Source organism: Cataglyphis hispanica, chromosome 12, assembly GCF_021464435.1.
Source record: "Cataglyphis hispanica isolate Lineage 1 chromosome 12, ULB_Chis1_1.0, whole genome shotgun sequence".
NCBI classification, from domain to species: Eukaryota; Metazoa; Arthropoda; class Insecta; order Hymenoptera; family Formicidae; genus Cataglyphis; species Cataglyphis hispanica.
This window is the reverse complement of record NC_065965.1, coordinates 6,929,882-6,948,957: the sequence shown is the minus strand read 5'-3', so window position 1 is coordinate 6,948,957 and position 19,076 is coordinate 6,929,882. Positions and strand designations below refer to the sequence as shown.

General features: G+C 33.1%; 2 protein-coding genes across 3 annotated transcripts; one reads left to right on the top strand and one right to left on the bottom strand.

Moving 5' to 3' along the window:
- Nucleotides 1-4,665: 4,665 nt before the first annotated feature.
- Nucleotides 4,666-14,701, bottom strand: LOC126853439 (116 kDa U5 small nuclear ribonucleoprotein component). Of its 2 annotated transcripts, none has more exons than XM_050599200.1 (8): nt 11,772-14,701; nt 9,092-9,376; nt 8,608-8,879; nt 7,834-8,525; nt 7,517-7,746; nt 6,654-7,372; nt 5,894-6,174; nt 4,666-5,562 (listed from the first exon to the last, which is right to left on the bottom strand). In XM_050599200.1, the coding sequence occupies exons 2-8, from the start codon at nt 9,335-9,337 to the stop codon at nt 5,057-5,059; spliced, it is 2,946 nt and encodes a 981-aa protein (XP_050455157.1). In that variant the 5' UTR covers nt 9,338-9,376; nt 11,772-14,701; the 3' UTR covers nt 4,666-5,056. The 2 variants fall into 2 exon arrangements, with proteins under 2 accessions (XP_050455157.1, XP_050455158.1); XM_050599201.1 differs by lacking the exon at nt 11,772-14,701 and adding an exon at nt 9,633-9,779 and having other exon boundaries at nt 4,667-5,562.
- Nucleotides 10,043-16,466, top strand: LOC126853498 (ras-related protein M-Ras-like). Its single transcript, XM_050599313.1, has 5 exons — nt 10,043-10,265; nt 10,569-10,892; nt 11,090-11,406; nt 11,509-11,753; nt 15,102-16,466. Exons 2-4 carry the CDS (start codon nt 10,703-10,705, stop codon nt 11,596-11,598), a joined length of 597 nt encoding a protein of 198 aa, XP_050455270.1. The 5' UTR covers nt 10,043-10,265; nt 10,569-10,702; the 3' UTR covers nt 11,599-11,753; nt 15,102-16,466.
- The last annotated feature ends 2,610 nt before the right edge of the window (nt 16,467-19,076 follow it).

Sequence of the window (19,076 nt, the reverse complement as noted above, 5' to 3'; positions counted from 1 at the left end):
GCCTAAACCCCGCCTCGTTGCGACGGAATCGCACGAGCGACGCCGAGCGTCGACGGGCGTCGGCGAACGGCTCTTCTCTGATAATTCTATAGCGTCTTCTCGCTCCCATCTCATTCGTGCATCTTCGTCGTTATCTGCCTTTCTCTCTCTTTCTCTCTCTTCTCTCTTCTTTATCTTTCGTCTATTCCTCGCAGACGGAGGTCGCTGTTCTGCCCCGTTCCTGTTTTACGTACAGATCGCGCGTTATGTTTTCCGGGTCTTGTCGATCGATCGAGCGATCTATCTCTTTAGAAAATGATCTTTTTAGGTCTTTAGGCACAGCATAAAGAGATGCTTACGATCTCCTGTAATACTCCAAAATCGATAACGCGCTCTTTTTTCCTAATCTTAAGTGACTACCGATGCAAGACCGTAGCAATTCAGAGATTGCTTCCAAATTTACGAATGCACACATTAAAAAATAAAAACGGGGGTTTATGAATAGAGAGATTAGAGTATTTGTTTGCTTTGACATAATACATTCGTTTCTAAAATATTATCAAGTTGCGCTGAAAAATCTGTAAATGATAAGAATATAATTGAATTATTCTTGGCATTTTATGATATTTAATGACAATGATTACGGAAAAAAAATTAACTTGTAAAATACGGGTACAAATGCTTTACACACAGTGAAAGCAAGATATTACGTCACAAAAAAAGGGATACGCTTTTGTTTCCTATTTTCGTCTCAGAATAAATTAATTTTTAAGCATTTAATTTTTACTTTATATGATGTCTGCAATGTATATGTAATAATTGTGGATCAGAATATATGTTGTGTATTTCTTTTTTTTTCTATAATTTTCTATACATCTATATTTCATCATAATTTAACTGCATTGTACATTGTTTATTTAAACAAAGTCTGAACATTTAATAGGATATATACCAAGTAAAAGCTTAATGTAATCTAGCTCCAAAATAAAGTTCTTACGACGCAAAATTCTAACGAAAAAATTCCTACATCGTATGATACATTATAATAATACAAAGCGATCAATTGCAAACTATAAGATATGTCAGTACATGTATAAGAACGTCTGCAGTGAGGGGGAGGGGTGAGGGGAGAGAGGGGAGGGAGCATGACATAAAATGTCACTCAGATTGATTGAAATATATGTTTTGATATTTATACATCTTTAAGTATTACTGTACGTATAATCGAATTATGATTTTTTTTTTTTTCATTTTCCAGGGGCATGTATCCTTCCTTGCCCCCTCCCCCCTGCGGACACCCCCATAATAATATTTATAGAAACTCGATCGCATCGCATGCAAACAAATGTAGGACGGATGCCAATAGCTAGTTATTTACCCGAGGTTTGACAGAACTTGCTACATCTACAGCGATATACATATAAGTATTATCTACATGGTGTCAGATTGATACTTTTTTTATCGGTATCTTTTTCAAGTTGACTTCGTAAAATGGGATAGCAGATCATGTTTGTTATTTTTCCGCTCGGCATTTTCAAAATGTATCTCGCCATTCGCACGATTCTTTATCCGATATCTTACGTAATCGAATCTAGATCTTTAATGCATCTTCTGCATAATCTCACTCCCATCACGTTTTTGTAACTTCTTATGGCTTGATAAATCAGATTATACGTATCGCATCTCGTTAGATTTGACGATTTAATAAGTTTAACAAACGAGAAAATGTCGAAGACAGAGAACCGTCGTATTGATAAAACATCTTGGATAATGAAACTTTTTAACGGAGATGTGTCGACGAACGAGTATCGAATGGATTAAGTTTTTAATCGGAAATAAATCTTGCGCGCATGTTGCATTTTTTTCCGCAGAAATGGCAGATAGCGAAGTGTCTTTGTAAAATTGCAATCATTTGAAAACACCCCTTACATATCTCGAAAAAAATATGCATATCTTTAATTGTTGTAAAATATCGATACTGGAGCAGCGAGTAATGTTTCGGATAATTGAAAGATGTGCCAAATTATAATTATTATTAATTTATTATTGTTTTTTAATCGTGCCATGTAAAATAAATTGATGAAACGAAATACTCCGAGAGACATTGAATAGACAAAGAATCAAGAAGAAAGGTCGAAAGAAAGCGCATAGTGCTAAAAGCACAATGCGTATTTCTCAATTACTCGAATCCTTCACATCCCGTCCTATCATCCTACCATTATTCCAGAGTTACACTGTACATCGCTCTATGGGCAGAAAGCCATAAAACGCGCTGGGAGCCGTTCGGTGAAACGAAGCGAGAGGGATGCGTGCGCTTGTGTGCGTAAAAAGGCTGCGAGAAGAATGGAGATAGGAAGGGGCGACGAGATGGAAGGAAGGGGATGTCGGGATAGTCGTTGATCGATCGGCCGCGATAGCGTCGTCGTGTCGGAGGCCGCCAAACTGGTTGCCGCGCGCGCGCGCGTCTGGTCCATCGGGCGGACACGATTCTGACCTATGGGCGAACAGAAGGGGCGTGGTCGACGCTGTCAAAATGGCGCCAGACCCCGTCCATCGGACCCGCCCGCTCGCAGGCGCGCAGCTGCGGCTCCACCCGCCGCGTGCGCGAACGACGCGATGACGCGACGCGTCTCCGTGTCGCGCAGCAGCATCTCGCATCCGTCGGTACGTGTCTCCGAAATGGTCTTGCACATTCTTTTGAATAGCGTTAATTTCTTCAAGGATATCGACATATATGTATATGTACATTCAGTTGTAATATATGAAACCATTTCAGAATAATGAATCTTAACGCACATATCAGTAGTACATATATAAGTACATTATCTTCTTCAGAGAAACATTCTTCAATTTCTTTTTGTTTTGTTTAATAATTATAAATATATTTTGAATTAATATAATTGGAAATTTATTTCGGAAGAAGTCAAAAAGCGCATATTAGATTATTGAAGATTAAGGTTGAAAATTGATCAGAGGAATGAAATTTTAGTTCCTGTCTGTATTCGGTCAAATTCTAATTTTTAATCTTTTTCATTCGCGTAATCTGATACTAGCTTAGCGCTGTACATACGAAAATCTCATACCTGTTTGGAGAATTGAGGTTGGAGATCGCGTATTGAGAATTGCGCGCGAGAATGACACTTTCCTTTCATTTTTCCATTTCGATGGAATTTTCAGTTGCGCGATCGCGATGATGAATTGCTATCTCGATTTTTCCATGCGAAATTTAATATCCAGCTACACTCTTTAATTACGCGAAAGTTGTTGATGCGACAATTTTTGAAATTGCTCATGGCGGCCGTTTTCACGGTGAAACCCATAGAATACATAATAAATATAGAACGCGCGTACTCATCCTATCTGTAAGCGCGACGCGTGTTCGAAAAAAAAAGTATATATATCGTATACAATGTTTCACAGGTATATTCATCTTTCTTTAACTTATGTCTGATCTTTTTTTATTTTTTTTTTTTTGACGTATGTGAAATTAAAAGCGAAGGCTATTGAAGCCACCTTTCTCTCTCTAACAAATTGAACGCAACACTTGATCGGAGTCTATATTTACTCTACGTCTATGGATGGAATTTTCTCGATTCATTTTATGCAAGCCTACGTAAATGGCGATTTTGTTCTTGATATTCATTTATCTATGCTAACGTAGTCCACTTAATTGAATGTATTAATCTCAGATTGGAATAAAGGAGAAAATGAAAAGGCGAAAAAAGGGAGTCCAAACAGATACTCGTCGCTTTTAGTTTATCGGTCAGATCGGAAGGAGTGACTCGGCAAAAAGTAATAAAGTCGAACAGAGGAGAGGGGAGGAAAAGAGACAGGAGAAAAGAAACATTCCTTGCTAACTTATGAAATATCTGGTTATACGAAGACAATGCGGGATTTGAATATAAGATAAGGAATGGTTTCATGGAGAAGACGTCTTATTATCAGACACATATTTATAATGATATATAAATAATATAAAATAATATTTCAAAACTAGATGTATCCTAATTCCGTAATATATTGTTATAATGACATACGCGCACATGTTTGTAAATATTTCCTAAAAAAATAATGAAAAATAAATTTAAATAAACTATTTGTTCTTTCTTGGTATGAGAATATTATATACATATATACTTCAATTGATCTTTTTGCATTTTAATTAAATTATTATAATTTAAAATTCCAAAAAATATACGCTTCATGCAAGAAATTGTATTCAATTGTAAGTTTAAAATAATATATATATATATATATATATATATATATATATATATATATTAAAACTTTAGAGAAAAAAGTATTAGAGTATCTAGATAATATTTTTTAATTGTGATTTATTATTATTCTTAATATATTGACTGCAGCTTCTGCTTTTACTATTTTTGTAATATTTTATAATATTTCTAAAACCACATAAAATATTAATATTATATTATAGCATTCTCATTCTTATCAAAAAGGTATCTGATCAATCGTTTTCTATTATAATGAAACAGCAGATTGATTAATTTCCGGAAAAAATATATAAATCATTGCGAAATGAGAACAAGATCGAAAAAGATAAAATAAATATATCAATAACATATATGCACTATATCTAATTATATGTATAATTAAATTTCGTTATTATCAAATTTATTTATTTTTCGGAATCAATATGTGTTGTATGATAGAAAAGATTTATTTCTTATTTTATATACACTTATTACATGGAAAGTATTCATCTATTTCATCAATGGATAAAATAATATAAATGTATTATATATAGATATTACATATCAATTCTATTACAATTATAATTAAAATATAATCTAATAAAATCTCAAAAAACCAAGTTTTTAAAGTTTTATTTTCTGAAAACAATTGACAAGTATCTTTAGGGTTATCTTTGAAGAATTTTATTTCCAATAAATCTTTTAGATTCGTTAGAAAAATATCTCGATAGAAAGAAGAATACGGAATTAATTATGCGCAGTTCGAGAAATCCTACAGGATGCATGTTTCTTTTTGTAAAAAAATTTAATAATGTATTATTTAATAATGTTTCATAATTCGTGTGTATATATTTATTAAATTAGAGGGGATAATTCAACAACACATCTTGCCTAGCCAACTCCAGCAACATAGGATCATCGAAGAACTTGTTGATAGAGACGTCCTCGGACAGACCCTTGCGTCTTCGTGTCTTCAACATGAATTCTCTAGCCAGATGTGTAGCCGGCTGCGGTTCCAGCGGTCTGATAGTTATGCTCTTGTCCAGAGGATCACCGGGCACGATTTGCCAATGGTGAAAGACGGACAGGCAAAACGCTTGACCTTGGGTGTGCGTCCGTAAATCCGTCTCGAAACCAAAACTATCGATGGCTGGTATGAAGGCTTTGATCGTGTACAACGGACTACCCGGCACCGGGGCATCTTGCGTCACGTGACCTCGCCGCTTCGCCAGGACTGTGTAAACGGCAGACACGCAATCCGCGGGAGCTTGCACTTCCACGAATAGGTAAGGTTCCATTAAACGTGGTGTCGCCATCAGAAAAGCGGAATATGCGACGCGTCGAGCGGTAGGAATGATTTGACCACCTGAAGACATGGAATCAAGGTACATTATGAAAATTACTCTTTTCCCCTTTACAAATTTTTCATCTATACAGTAGAATCAACTTTTTCTTTAAGATATGAACATTTTTTTTTAGTTTTATGCAAATAGATGAAAGTCATGATGAAATTAAGAATTACGCGACAGATAAATTCTTTTTGTTAAAGCGAGAAATTTTTAAGATATTTTCTATATTCCAAGTTTTAAACAAAATGTATTTACGGATATTATTTAAATCTTTATCATTTTTCTTGTCATGTGTGTTTTCAGTCTCTTTATACCACATACAATATTATATGACACTAATTAAATTACCTCCTCGATGAAGCGGCTCCTGTGCGATAACTGCATCAAGGATTTTGAATTTGACATTCCGAATCGGCTCTTCGCACAATGGTCCTTCGCGAGTTCCCCACTGAAAGCCCTGAATGATCGCATCGCGTGCACTGTTCAATAGTGTTTTATCTACTTCGGAAGGTAAAGTATCGTCCACTAGGATGTTAGGCCCAGTAGAATCAGGGCCAAATGCCCATATGCTACGCGCTGCCAATAAATCCCAATCGTATTTTGTTTGAAAAAATTCTCCTAGTCTTTTTCTGGAAGAGAAAATTAAAATTAAATTAAAGCTAAATAATAATATAAATTTATTCAATATACTGATATATATTATTGACGATATAATATATTTCAAAATTAGAGAGCGAGACTAATGGAATATCTCATATGATTATTCCTTATGAGATTTCGTGTGTAATCAATATGTGTGTAAAATTGTCCAGCGAGATCTCTTTAATAATTTTTCGATTATCAATACTTAATTGTAATAACTTTTAAATAGTTATAAAATTAAAATATCAAATAAAATCCTTGTCAAATTCAGAAAAATATATATAATATATATTATTTAATTCATGGAGAATTCATCAATTCGAAAAAATTATGAATTCAACATTTTCACTAATAAAAATATAAATTTAAGAAATTAAAAAATATAAATCTCATTCTTTTAATTCAATTCTCAATATGTAATAGAAAAATAACGAGAGTATATGGACATTCATATACTGTTACTTACTTGTTCCACGTGATACGGACATGTTCGGCCTCTATATCCTCGGCAAGACCTCTCTCCAGTGGTTCCGCTATCATCGTCAATTTATTCCGTTTATTCGGCGTTTCAGCAAAACATTTGAGAGAACTGGTTTCCACTACTGTTTCCGCGAAGGCAACTACGGGATCGGCTACCTTTATGTCAATCTCAGAATACATGCGACGCAGATCGTGCATCGCGCAGTCGAGATAGAGTTCGCCAGTTCCTAGGACAACGTGTTCGCCGCTTTCCTCCACGCGCGTGCCCAACAGCGGATAACTCTTGTTTACTTTTCGCAAACCATCTAACATCTTGGGCAATTCGGACGGATTGACCGGTTCGACAGCGATTTTGATGACACTCTGCGTATTAAACTTGAGTGGCCGAAAAATGTGCAAGTCTTCTGAATTATTGAGATCCGTAATGGTACTAGTTTTCACAATCGGCCGATCGATACCTTCGATGAGGACCCAATTGCCTGCAGGCACCCGATTTAGTTCAATCGAGTAACGTGCTTCGCTGATCCATAATCTACCCACTGTGAGAACGCGAGAATCCTCCTCATCTGTGCGTGAATATGCTTCGCCTAATACGCGAACGCGTTGTCCCGCTTCCAACGTGCCGGACATTACTCTGCCAAGTACTACAAACAGAGTGCAATCCTCGGTTGGATACATCTTTGTGCTGTGAATCATTAATCTTCCCTGGAAAAACATTTGTTTATTTATATATTCATTGCAATTAATATGTGCAATATTATAATTTTTATAAAAGTCTAATACTAAATTCTAAATAGAATTCTAATAGAATTAAATCGCAATAGTTAAAATTCAAATTAAAATACTAACATTTGGATCACAATTAACCATATCCTGTGCAAGCGGCGAGTCTATCGGACCAGTATAGACATGTTGCACTTTATTAAATGCGTGCGCTTGCGGACTAGGTACATGAGCAACACACATATCGACTAATCCGCACATATCTCCTAAAAATCGCGTACAGACAAGTCTTAGCAGCGGTCGTATATTCATCTTCATTTCTTCGGATGTCAATCGTATGCCGAGTTCGTCCAAAACTGCATGCATAAAACATATATGTAATTGTTCGAATTTTTCGAAATCATTTCACATTATAAGAGAGAAAAATAGGAAATAAAATTTACCATTTGGTAACGTCGTGTCTACATCGCCGACGACTTGCGCAAATATCTTATAAAGAGGCTCCAAGATGAATTCGATGAAGCTTCGCTGCGCTGTATTATGCGGAGGTTTTTTGGTGAACTTTCGCGTTTTAGGATTAAAATAAATATCACCCCAGAGTCGTTTAGCGAATTCGTTGGGATTCAGTCCGGGATAATTCCTAGCATAGAGCGCGGCAAACGATTTCAGAGTGAAGCATACATTGTATTCGGAACTAGCAAAACAAACGTTTCCGACAGCAGGTGAAACGAAAGCGGGATTCTCGACATCCGAGGAGTATAACGCTATCAATCCGTTAATCTCCTCGATAATGTGACGTAGTTTGTAATAAGCATCCAATGGCGGCAATTTCAATTCTAATACTAAACGATCTATCTTGTTTATGCAGACTGTCAGAGCAAGCTTCTCTTGAAGCGCGTGCTTCAGTAGACGTTCAGTGTTTAGCATCACACCTTCCGCAGCATCAACGATCAGTACAGCGCCGTCTGAAAGACGGATCGCGGCTGTCGCCTCGTCGGAAAAATTCACGTGTCCTGGTGTATCAAATATGTTCAAGAGATAGGACTTGGATTTGACATCTTGTAGCAGGAGAGTAACAGGAGTTGCTTTCGTAGAAACGCCTCTCTGTTGCTCAGTGAACAACGTATCTGTATATCTAATGATACATATAAATTAGATTTTATTTTTGTGTGATTAATTTAATAGATAAAAGCTACGTTATACATTTCCATATATACCTTAGTGGTTTCTCATCAGTTATGCTGTGCAAAGAAGGATGCGTTTGTTGCACCAAACAATCAACCAATGTAGTTTTGCCATGATGAAGATGTCCTAGCAAAACTATATTTCTAATTAGATGTGGTGCATCCATTATGTCTGCCAAGAATTCAATACTGTACGTCGTTTCAGGCAGTTGTTGCTGTTTTATTTGAAATTTTGGTTTTCTGGTAGGTGCTATCAGTGGTTTATCTAGCGGCTGAGCATCTTCTTCTTGCACAAGTGTTTCTACCTAAAAATATTTAGAGAAAAAATATACATGAGATATATATATATATATATAGTTGAATGGTAACATTTACTTTAAGGTATATTGAAGATTGAACATATATCTCTTTTTTTATCAATAAAGCATAAAAATATTTATATTCCAATTGAATATATATAAAACAATTGTAAGAACAACAAATAGCTTTAAATTGTAAATTAATATGATTTTATTACCTCAGGTCCGTATACTTCTAATGCACTTGGATAATATCGTTTATCTTCGTGTAGTACAACTGCCATCGAAAATCCTTGCTCTATTTGTTCTCGTGACTCGTCTTTGTCTTCTTCCATTTCTTCATCGGATCGTTCTCTGTCCTCAGCGTCATCACCAACATTGCCATATTCATTTTCATCCTCGCTTTCTGATGCCAGATCAGGACCAATATAATTTCCAAATTCATCATACAAATCGGCATCCATTTTGATATTTCTACTAACTCAACTTATTTCTCTGGGTATCTAATTTAAAGATTCAAAAATTATTTTTCTATTATTTTAACTTTTATTGATCATTATTATACATCTTTTATTATATCTCTATGTAATCATGTAATTTTTATGAGAGAATAAGATAAATAATAATCAATATTATTATTTAATTATTATCACTTTTAGCGCATTTTATCACACGATGTAAACAACTTGATGATTAGGAGCGAATCGTATATTAAAATAGTAATATAAATTAAAAATCTTAAGATATACATATACATACATTTGTTTGCTATGCTGCCAATTATTATTATTTTATTACAATTTTAGACACACTAATATATATAAAATAATGAACTATGCATTAATTAATGCGTGTTTGTCAACATAACCTGCAACCGGCAGCGGATATACATCTTCTGAAGTTAGTGACAATATACTAGCATATTACCAATCTAAAGATAACCGAGGAGGTTGGTATCGCTTATTTCATTATATATATATATAGCTACGTAATAATTAATTATAATATGTACATATTATTTTTTTATTTAATATTTTTAATTAATTTTTCAAAAATTTCTAAACAACTTTTAAAAATGATTAAACTGGGGCCAAGATAACTTTATTTTGATACCATTTGCGCATGCGCAAAAAAGGACATCCATCTAACAAAATTAATGTCTATGGTCTTGTTGTTAGCATACTTGCAAATGATATTCAACGATAAAGCGCGGTGCGCATGCGTCTGTTGTATGGTGTGTGCGTGAAAGTGCGTATGTGTGTACGTATTAGTACGCTCTCCTGAATCGCGCAAAATACTTTACGCATACACGAGTGGATATATTTGCGCACGGTACATATCTGTGAACTGACAGCTGCCAGCACGAGAAACAGAAGTGGCAGATCATGTAAGGTGAGCGATACTTTGTTACGGGATTCAATTCTTTATTGCGCGAAATATACAATAATATCCCGTTTCTTGTTGCGCGCGAATCGTAAACCGTATAGCTGCAAAGCGTCTCTTGACGAAAAGATCGAAAAAGATCCAAGAACAAGTTTGCTTTTGCATTGTTGCACTCGGAATTGACGCACCCGTTAATGTCGATGATGCCGCGGTTTCGCTTGTTTATTTGCAAACGATAAAAAAATTTCGATGCATTTTTATTGTTTTACATCCGAGCGGGACATTCTAAAACTCTATTGTTGATTGTCACAGAATCTCTCGAGCTGACAAAATAATTAACCATCCCACGAGCGGTTGCACTGCCAAAAAGATACGTTAGAAGAGTTGGCAGAATAGGCAGACGTAGGAACAGTAGCGGGCGAAGGAGTGGACGATCCAGAGGCGGAATGACACGTCCTCCTAATAATGACAATCTTATGACCTTTAAACTGGTCGTTGTTGGAGATGGAGGGGTCGGCAAGAGTGCCCTTACGATACAGTTTTTTCAGAAACTGTTTGTCGCAGATTATGATCCAACTATTGAAGATAGTTATATTCAACATACAGAGATAGATGGCCAATGGTGTATCTTGGATGGTAAAGTTTTTACCTTCTTTTTTTTCTATATAAATATCATATATCTAAATAATTATTGATATATCACATTGATTTGTATTATTTTCTGTTAACAAAGATTCAATAATTAAGAAATTGATGTTAGTGAGAGATTATTAAAAATTATAGAACATTAAAAGTGACTTCTCTAATGAATTCCTGTATTTGTGTTCTTATAGTATTGGATACGGCTGGTCAAGAAGAATTTAGTGCTATGCGTGAACAATACATGCGTAAAGGTGATGGATTTCTTTTGGTATATTCTGTAACTGATAAACAGTCTTATCAAAACATTGTCAATTTTCATACTCAAATTCTACGAGTGAAAGACAGAGATATTTATCCTATGCTATTGGTAGCCAATAAAGTTGATTTAGTGCATTTGAGAAAAGTCACAGAGGAACAGGGAAGAGAATTGGCTCATCGTTTGGGCATACCTTATATTGAAACTTCTGCCAAAGATCCACCCTTAAATGTAGATGCTGCATTTCATGAGGTAAAAATGATGGATGAAAATATTACAGGTTGTGGTAGTTTCATTTATATTATTCAGATTAATAGAGCAGATTGATATAAAGGCTTATGATGTTTGTTCAAGGTTGTTCGTATTATTAAAAATCAACCACCAGCTGAATTGGAGAAAAATCAAAGAAAACGGCGGCGTTCGAGGAAATGTAACATTTTATAAGCTACAAAGACAGAGTATATGTACACACAATTGTGTAAGAACTAAGGACCATGGTGCTGCATCATAATCGTGCAACGCCTTTATTTCCGAGAGAGTCCTTGAGTTTAGAAGAAAGAATTATCAAAAAGAACGATTCTTCTGTTCCTCAGTATAAGGTATCTATGACTTCTTACCTTTTGCTCCTCTTTATGTCATAACATTGATAACTGCTATGAAGTATCTTTTGCTTCGTACTCTGTGGATAATCTGTGGAGAATAAGTATCACAGAGAGCGTGCCAATGCGAAACGAGAGAACTACGACACCTATATCGCGAAAATTAAATTAGAATTTTCGAATCTATAGTTCAGGATTTATTATGATATCTGTGGCAAAAAAAGCGAATGTTGAAGATATTGACTGTTCATCCTCAACATGATAAATCGAGACCATGTCTCTACTTGTGTGTACACATCAATTTTCTACCATCGAAAAAAAAAAAAAAAATGGAATTGAGCGTTTTTTATTGCACAATGCATAATATTAGAGGAGTTTTTTACTCTTCTTCATATAAGAGAGATCTTTGTCATAAAATGACTATGATTTCGTATATCGATTCACCGTATATCGAGCTCACTTTTCAGATAGTTATTATAGCTTTAAGCATATTTATTTTATTATGATATCGTTTTTCTTTTTTCTTATAGTCGAAATATTCTCTTCACACATTTTATCACGTTTTTTAAAATTAAGCACATTAAATGTGTCCTTTTGTGACTTGAACCTTTCCATTTTTCTATATTAGAAATACATTTATAGAGAATTGATTACATTAATTGTTTGCATAATTAATGAAAATAAAACAGTATTATACATTATTTTATTTTTTACTCATAAAATAAAAAATTACAACAAAAAATTTAATACCAATGCGCGCGATTATTATTAGATAATTTTTTAAATATGATAGTCTTGATTAAATAATTGATTGATATAATTATAAAATATTTATTCACAGTTATTATAAATAAACAGTTTTATTAATAATTGTTATATTATTCAGTTCCACACACATACACATACACACAAACACATACACATTGTTAATCATTTCGCAGTTATATAAAAACATCGCCTGATTTAATTTTTATGTTAACAAAAATTCTTGCTTTATTGTCAAAGATATTAGTTGTTGAAATCTAAGAAATTATAAATTTGAATATAAGAAATATATAAAATATTTAATGTAAAGAGCTTTTTTTGCGTGTGTGCGGTAGCAATTGTCTTTGCTATCATTTATTGATTTTTATATCGTACATAGAGGTCCGATATACGAAGAAAAATTATTGAGTATTATTACGTTAATAAAACTGTTATCAATTGCTATAAAAATAAATAAAAAAAGCATGTGTATGTATATATGGTGTGGTAATTTATATATATAGAAAAAAATTTATTTTATTGATATATTTGTCAATTTAAAAAATTATTTTTTACCAATTTTATATCAAGATTACTATAAAAATTCAATTAAATTCAATTGTAATAAGAATTATTTCTACTTCCTTTAACACATATACAACATACATACATACGTATATTTTTTTAATATAAAAAGAAACTAATTTTTTTATATTGATTTTGGATAAAGATATTATCTTTTTATAATATTAAATCTTTTACTTAGATAATTATTTATATGATTATCTATAAATGACTTGTTATTTTTTAATATTTTTTAGATAATTTTAATTTATTTTAAATTCTTATATACGTACGCGCGCGTATATATCAGCCCTTTTTATATACTAAAAGAATATGGCCTACATTAGTGTTTAAATGTAAAAGAGAAAATCTATATACTTTATATATTTAAGAAAGCATCTCTACGTGTGCGTATTTATATATGCTAAAAATTAATGTTATGTGTTTTGAAATGACTCTTAATCTCAGATTATATATTTCTCATTCTTGTGAAAATTTCTATTCTTGGCGCGTCTCGCATCATATCTTGTATACAGATCACACGTATAATATAATCTGTATGTTAATTACAAAGAGAAATAATTGATTCGCGCGATCACATTTCTTTACGCACGGTCGCACAATAAATTGCACATAAATTACTTTTTCATTATTTTACAATACACCAGTACTTTCTCACACTTTATGCTATTTCTATATATAGAATTATAAAAAAAATTTTCTTTATTATACTATAGGCAATTTTTCTCTTACGGGTGGACACACTATTGACATATTAGCACAAACATATTGTGTCGAGGCAGCCTTATTACGTGCAATTAATTATACTGCGCGCAAAATCGTAGTACGTAAAAATCGTGTTGTTACACAAAATCTCAGATTATCTTTTGTATATAATAACTTGAGAGAGATGTTATTTACTTCTTGGGTATTATATGTGTTACAAGTGCTCTGCAAAGTCTTTCACGCAGCTATTAGCATGCAATCTGTTAGAGTGTCATAAAATGACGTCACGTATAATTAATATCAAGTTAGATTTCATCGTACAACACTATTTTTTATTATAATCTTTTGTATTACATGGGCATAAAAAATACATTGTGTTCGAAACAATTAGAGGATCACTTTTTCAATCATTCATATAGCAAGTATTCGACATGTGAAAATATTTTTTTTTTTAGAAAACAAGATTTCTCTTTAGTAATTATGTTTTTTCCTCTTTGTAATCTACATATATATTATTCGAAAGAGTGATCCTTTTTAATTATTTTGAACGGGGTGCTGTATTCATTATACATTCGATTGTATAGAGACAGAGTGTGTGTGCTGTTTAGTGTACGCTGAAGAAGGCTCTGTCTAAAATCGTTTGGATATCTGTGAATATAATAATGAAAAACGCAGTACATATAGGATGGCGCATTTTAATTTCGTCCAAATTATTGATTTTTAGATAAGAAAGCTTAAAACAAAATTTTTAATCTAATGCGCGAGCACTGTCTTCTTCTTCTTCTTCTTCAAAGCTCTGCGAATTTTGATTTAAAACTTCTTTTTCAGAATTTCGGTAAAATCAAAATACGTTACTTAAAATGGACCATCCTGTAAATACACATATATAAGAGTGTATTTATATTAAGTATATATATATATATATATATATATATATATATATATATATATATATATATAATATATGTGTGTATATTATCTAAGATAAAGACAGGACATCTCTCATCACGAATATGTGTATGTGTATATATGCACATATCCTCTATATATCATTTTAAAAAAAGCTGAGATAAAACAAAAAAAAACTTCCTCAAACTCTTTTGTACCCTCATTGTGTGCGGAATATTGTATACGTTACAACATCAGACCCATGCACAAAAGACTCAGTTTCATTGCGATCGTAAGGATGTTTCGATTGTTGTTCTCGTAACGAAAACAATTGTCAAAGACGTTTAATTAATCATTATATGAGATAAAGTTGCGAGGGAGCGAAACTCGTCGCTATAATCCCGCGTAATTTGTTTGAAATTTTAGATACTCAGGATTTAGCGTTCCTCGGATACTCACGTGTCACTCATATGATCTGTAATAATGCTACGTCGTTTTATATCGCCGTCCATGAGAGTACACGAGGACAGGAAACGCGCGCAGGATTGTATCCAAGCGTGGGCGGATAAGGTCCACTTGTGCGCGTGAACGAGACCAAAAAAGGAAAGCGCGCGATACATATTTATAACAATAGAAACGCAATTTGCGTATACTTAAGTACGTTTGTGGACATGCATAGATAACTAAGGCGTCAAACTATTGAATGTTGTTGCCGATAACAAAGTGTGAAAAAAAATTCGTCTTTTTAAAGCAAAGAAAAAGGCACAATTAATTCTTATAATTTTTTTTTTTAATATCAAATACAATCTCGTAACGATTTCTCCAAAATGCAGTTGCGTATATGTTGAAGATTTAATACTGTATGTAATATTCACTTTTTACAGAGCGCTTTACGTTATTTATATGACATACATACTTGAAGATGTTATCAATCGATGAAGTTATTATTTATTTTACAAATCTAAAATTCAACACACGCAATCTGTCAAGTACAGTAGAGTACAGTCGATAATCGATCGAAAGAAAGATAATAGTAACAGAATTTTTTAATATAGAATATAGTTTATCGATTAAAGGATTCCTATATTTCTCATATAATTTATCTTGCATAATTTTATTACTGGTAAATTAAGAAAATTTGAATTTGAAATGAGAAAAAAGTGAAAACTTCCAGCAAGAGCTTAGACTGATCGTAAAAACCAAGTACAGTTACAAAATTGAAATTAGAAACGACCATGACATATATATTACACGTTCAATCGTGAGCATTAAAGTCGCGAAATAGCAAGAAAGAAAAAAAGGATTATTTTCAGAGTGAAAAATCGATAATACCTTCGTCACCTGCTTCTAGAAGTTAAAGAAAATTATCTACGAAATATATATGTATAAGTCAATATATTGAACCATTGTGATAATGAAAATACGATAAAAAAGATTATAATGAATGCAGAAGGTTGTGATTGTCACATCATCGAAAGACTAACCGTGATAAGGACGGTTGACTTTCCGAACCTCAGTATCGAAAAACATTCTTTCTTAAGAATTATCATTGTCGTTCATCCGCACGTTCACTACTATTATTACCGTCGTTCGTCGCATCAAACGTGCGAATGTACAACTTTTACATTATTGTGTAAAAAAAATATAACTACATGGTATATAGTAAGGAAAAGACGAGAAAATAAGTAGGCGCGAGTGTAACATACATTACTCTATGTATATATATACACACACACACACACACACACACACATATGTGTGTATAGTTACGAGAATTATATATTTTGAAAAGGACGAACAAAACGAGAATTTTCCCCTTCCTCTATTCCGCCTTACGAAAATAATTATACCGAGAAAAATGATGTATATCGTGTTATACGTCATCTTGTGTGCATGTGTGTATGTCTATGGTGTGTGTACGTGTTGATATGTATAATTTCATATAATATATATGTATATATAAGAGTATATATATATATGTGTGCAAGTATATTTGCATACGTATGCGCAACTATTTTTTTGTTGAAGCCTGTATGAAGTGTGTACGATTGCGCGTGATTTCTGAGCGTGTCACTAACTGTGCTAGTCTGTATGTATGAAGTACATTGATAATAAATTATAACTCGTGTTTACAACAACTGTCTCCCGTGTTTGCGCGCGTGTCACCTCTTTCGTATATTCCGCTCCATTTTATGTACAGTCCTGACATTCGTATTCGTTCTGTCTGTAAAAATAGAGTAGAGGAAAGTTGCCAAAACTGACATGTTATTTTATTTTTGATTTTTAGCTTTTGGCTGAAAGTTAAAATAAAAATTTACATTCACGGATACTTACTAGAAGAAAATAGGGATAAAATTTTAAGGAATAATTGGGCTGAAAAAAATCATGTGTCGGTTTTATAAAATCGCAGATTATACAAAATGAATATAGATCTTATTCATTTAGCACTTATTGTCTTATTTTAATATCTGCCGCACGTACTATATTATCTGCAAATAATGAAATTTATATTGATTATTGATGCATATTTTATTGATCAAGAAACACTTTAAAAAATGCTATAACACAAGAAATTTAAGCGCGATTGAGAATGAAATTTTGGCGGATGAAAATTTATACTTTAATAATTCCTTATAAGAATATGATAATTTCAAATATTTTTATTTAATTTTATATAAGTGTGAAATATATAATTAAATATATTTTTTATGCAAATAATAACGAGTAATTATGCGAGCGTTGTCAGAGTTATAATCTAATTTTAGTCTATTTAAAGTCACGCCTCTTCGCGTAAACATTCAAGCGGGATCAGCACACGCTTAAAGTACTCTCGGTTGATAAACACCGGAGGCCACTTAACTACTCGATACGAGCCAGCAGTGCGTGCATTGCGGTGCGTGCGTACCTACGCAATTGGCCAATAAACGTCGCCGCAGCATTAGACAAAAGCATCCCGCCAAGTGTTGAGTACTAACTAAAGCACACGACGTGCCGTTTTCGAGGGCCACGTGCGAGTAACTGCGAACTAACGTCATTACCATTGTGCAAATGGTACATGTACTGGTAAAGCTCCATCGAGAAGGAGGCACGTTGTAACATATGTATATGTGAGTTATGTAATATCTGACAAAATGTTAATCAAAAATAATAATTATATCGCAATTGCATTTTCAAGTATTTTCATTTGTGTAATATTTTTATAGGATGTTTTATAGCTTAAAAATAACGAATTTGCATATATCACGCTCTGAGATGATATTTAAAAATAATTATAAAATGCAATTTAGCAAATAATTGTTTTAAATAATTTTTCTGATTGATTTTTCACAGATATATGTGTAAATTCGTTATTTTTGAGCTGCAAGACATTCTATAAAAATATTACTCAAATTTTAATAAAGACATTATTATTTTCATTTCAAGAGCACATATAATTCAAAATATTTATAAATCTTGAGCTTATAAATTTTTAACCGGTATCGCGATACAACAAGCAGACTGCTCTGCCAGTTCAAATACATCTAGTCTCTTATCTACACTCGTCCTCGAGTGGATGTGTACCTTCGTGCTTAGCTTTGCTGTATGCTATGTGATAATGTGATGAGAAATGAAGATTAAATAGAAGCGGTCTGTGCAACCACTAATACACCGACTTCCCAGGGAAGAGGAACAGAGTTAAATAAATGGCACACAACTGACGGATAATATGTTATATTTAAAGATAATGGATGCGGAATAGATTGGACCAATTTGAAATGACGCGAGACATCAAAATGTAAAAAGAGAGACAACAGAAAATAATCGAGATTATATAACAAATGTATATTAATTTTTTGCAATTACTTTCTTGTTATATCGTAATATATATTATATATATATTATATATTATGAGAGAACATTTCAATGTTCACACATTATCGATCTTCGTATGAAGTATGACAATTTGATAGAGATCGCAATTCCGATAACAGATATCAAAAATAAAAATGGGGAAATGGAGAGATTGATATATCGTAAAGAATCTTTTTCATCTCAATTTTCTTTTTTTTTTTTTTTATACAGAGAGAAGTTAAATATCGCACTTGAGGATTACCCATCCTTCCAGATCTGAAAGCAAATTCGTGTCACGTGAAACGCTTTTAGAAATACGAAATCCTCAAAATATTGATCGAAAGTGTTCTGGACATGCTTATTGTATGGCATTGGTTATAATTCGCATGCGCACGTTTAAAATACATGTCGAAGTAACTTTACGATGAATAAATCAATCTCGCGCGATGGTAATGGAGAGAGATGCAGAGGGACCGGACCATCCGTTGATTTCTTTTCTCGTCGACGTATTACGTCGACGAGATATCAAGGTGGAATATCGGAAAAATATGTCTCGCTTGATGTATTACG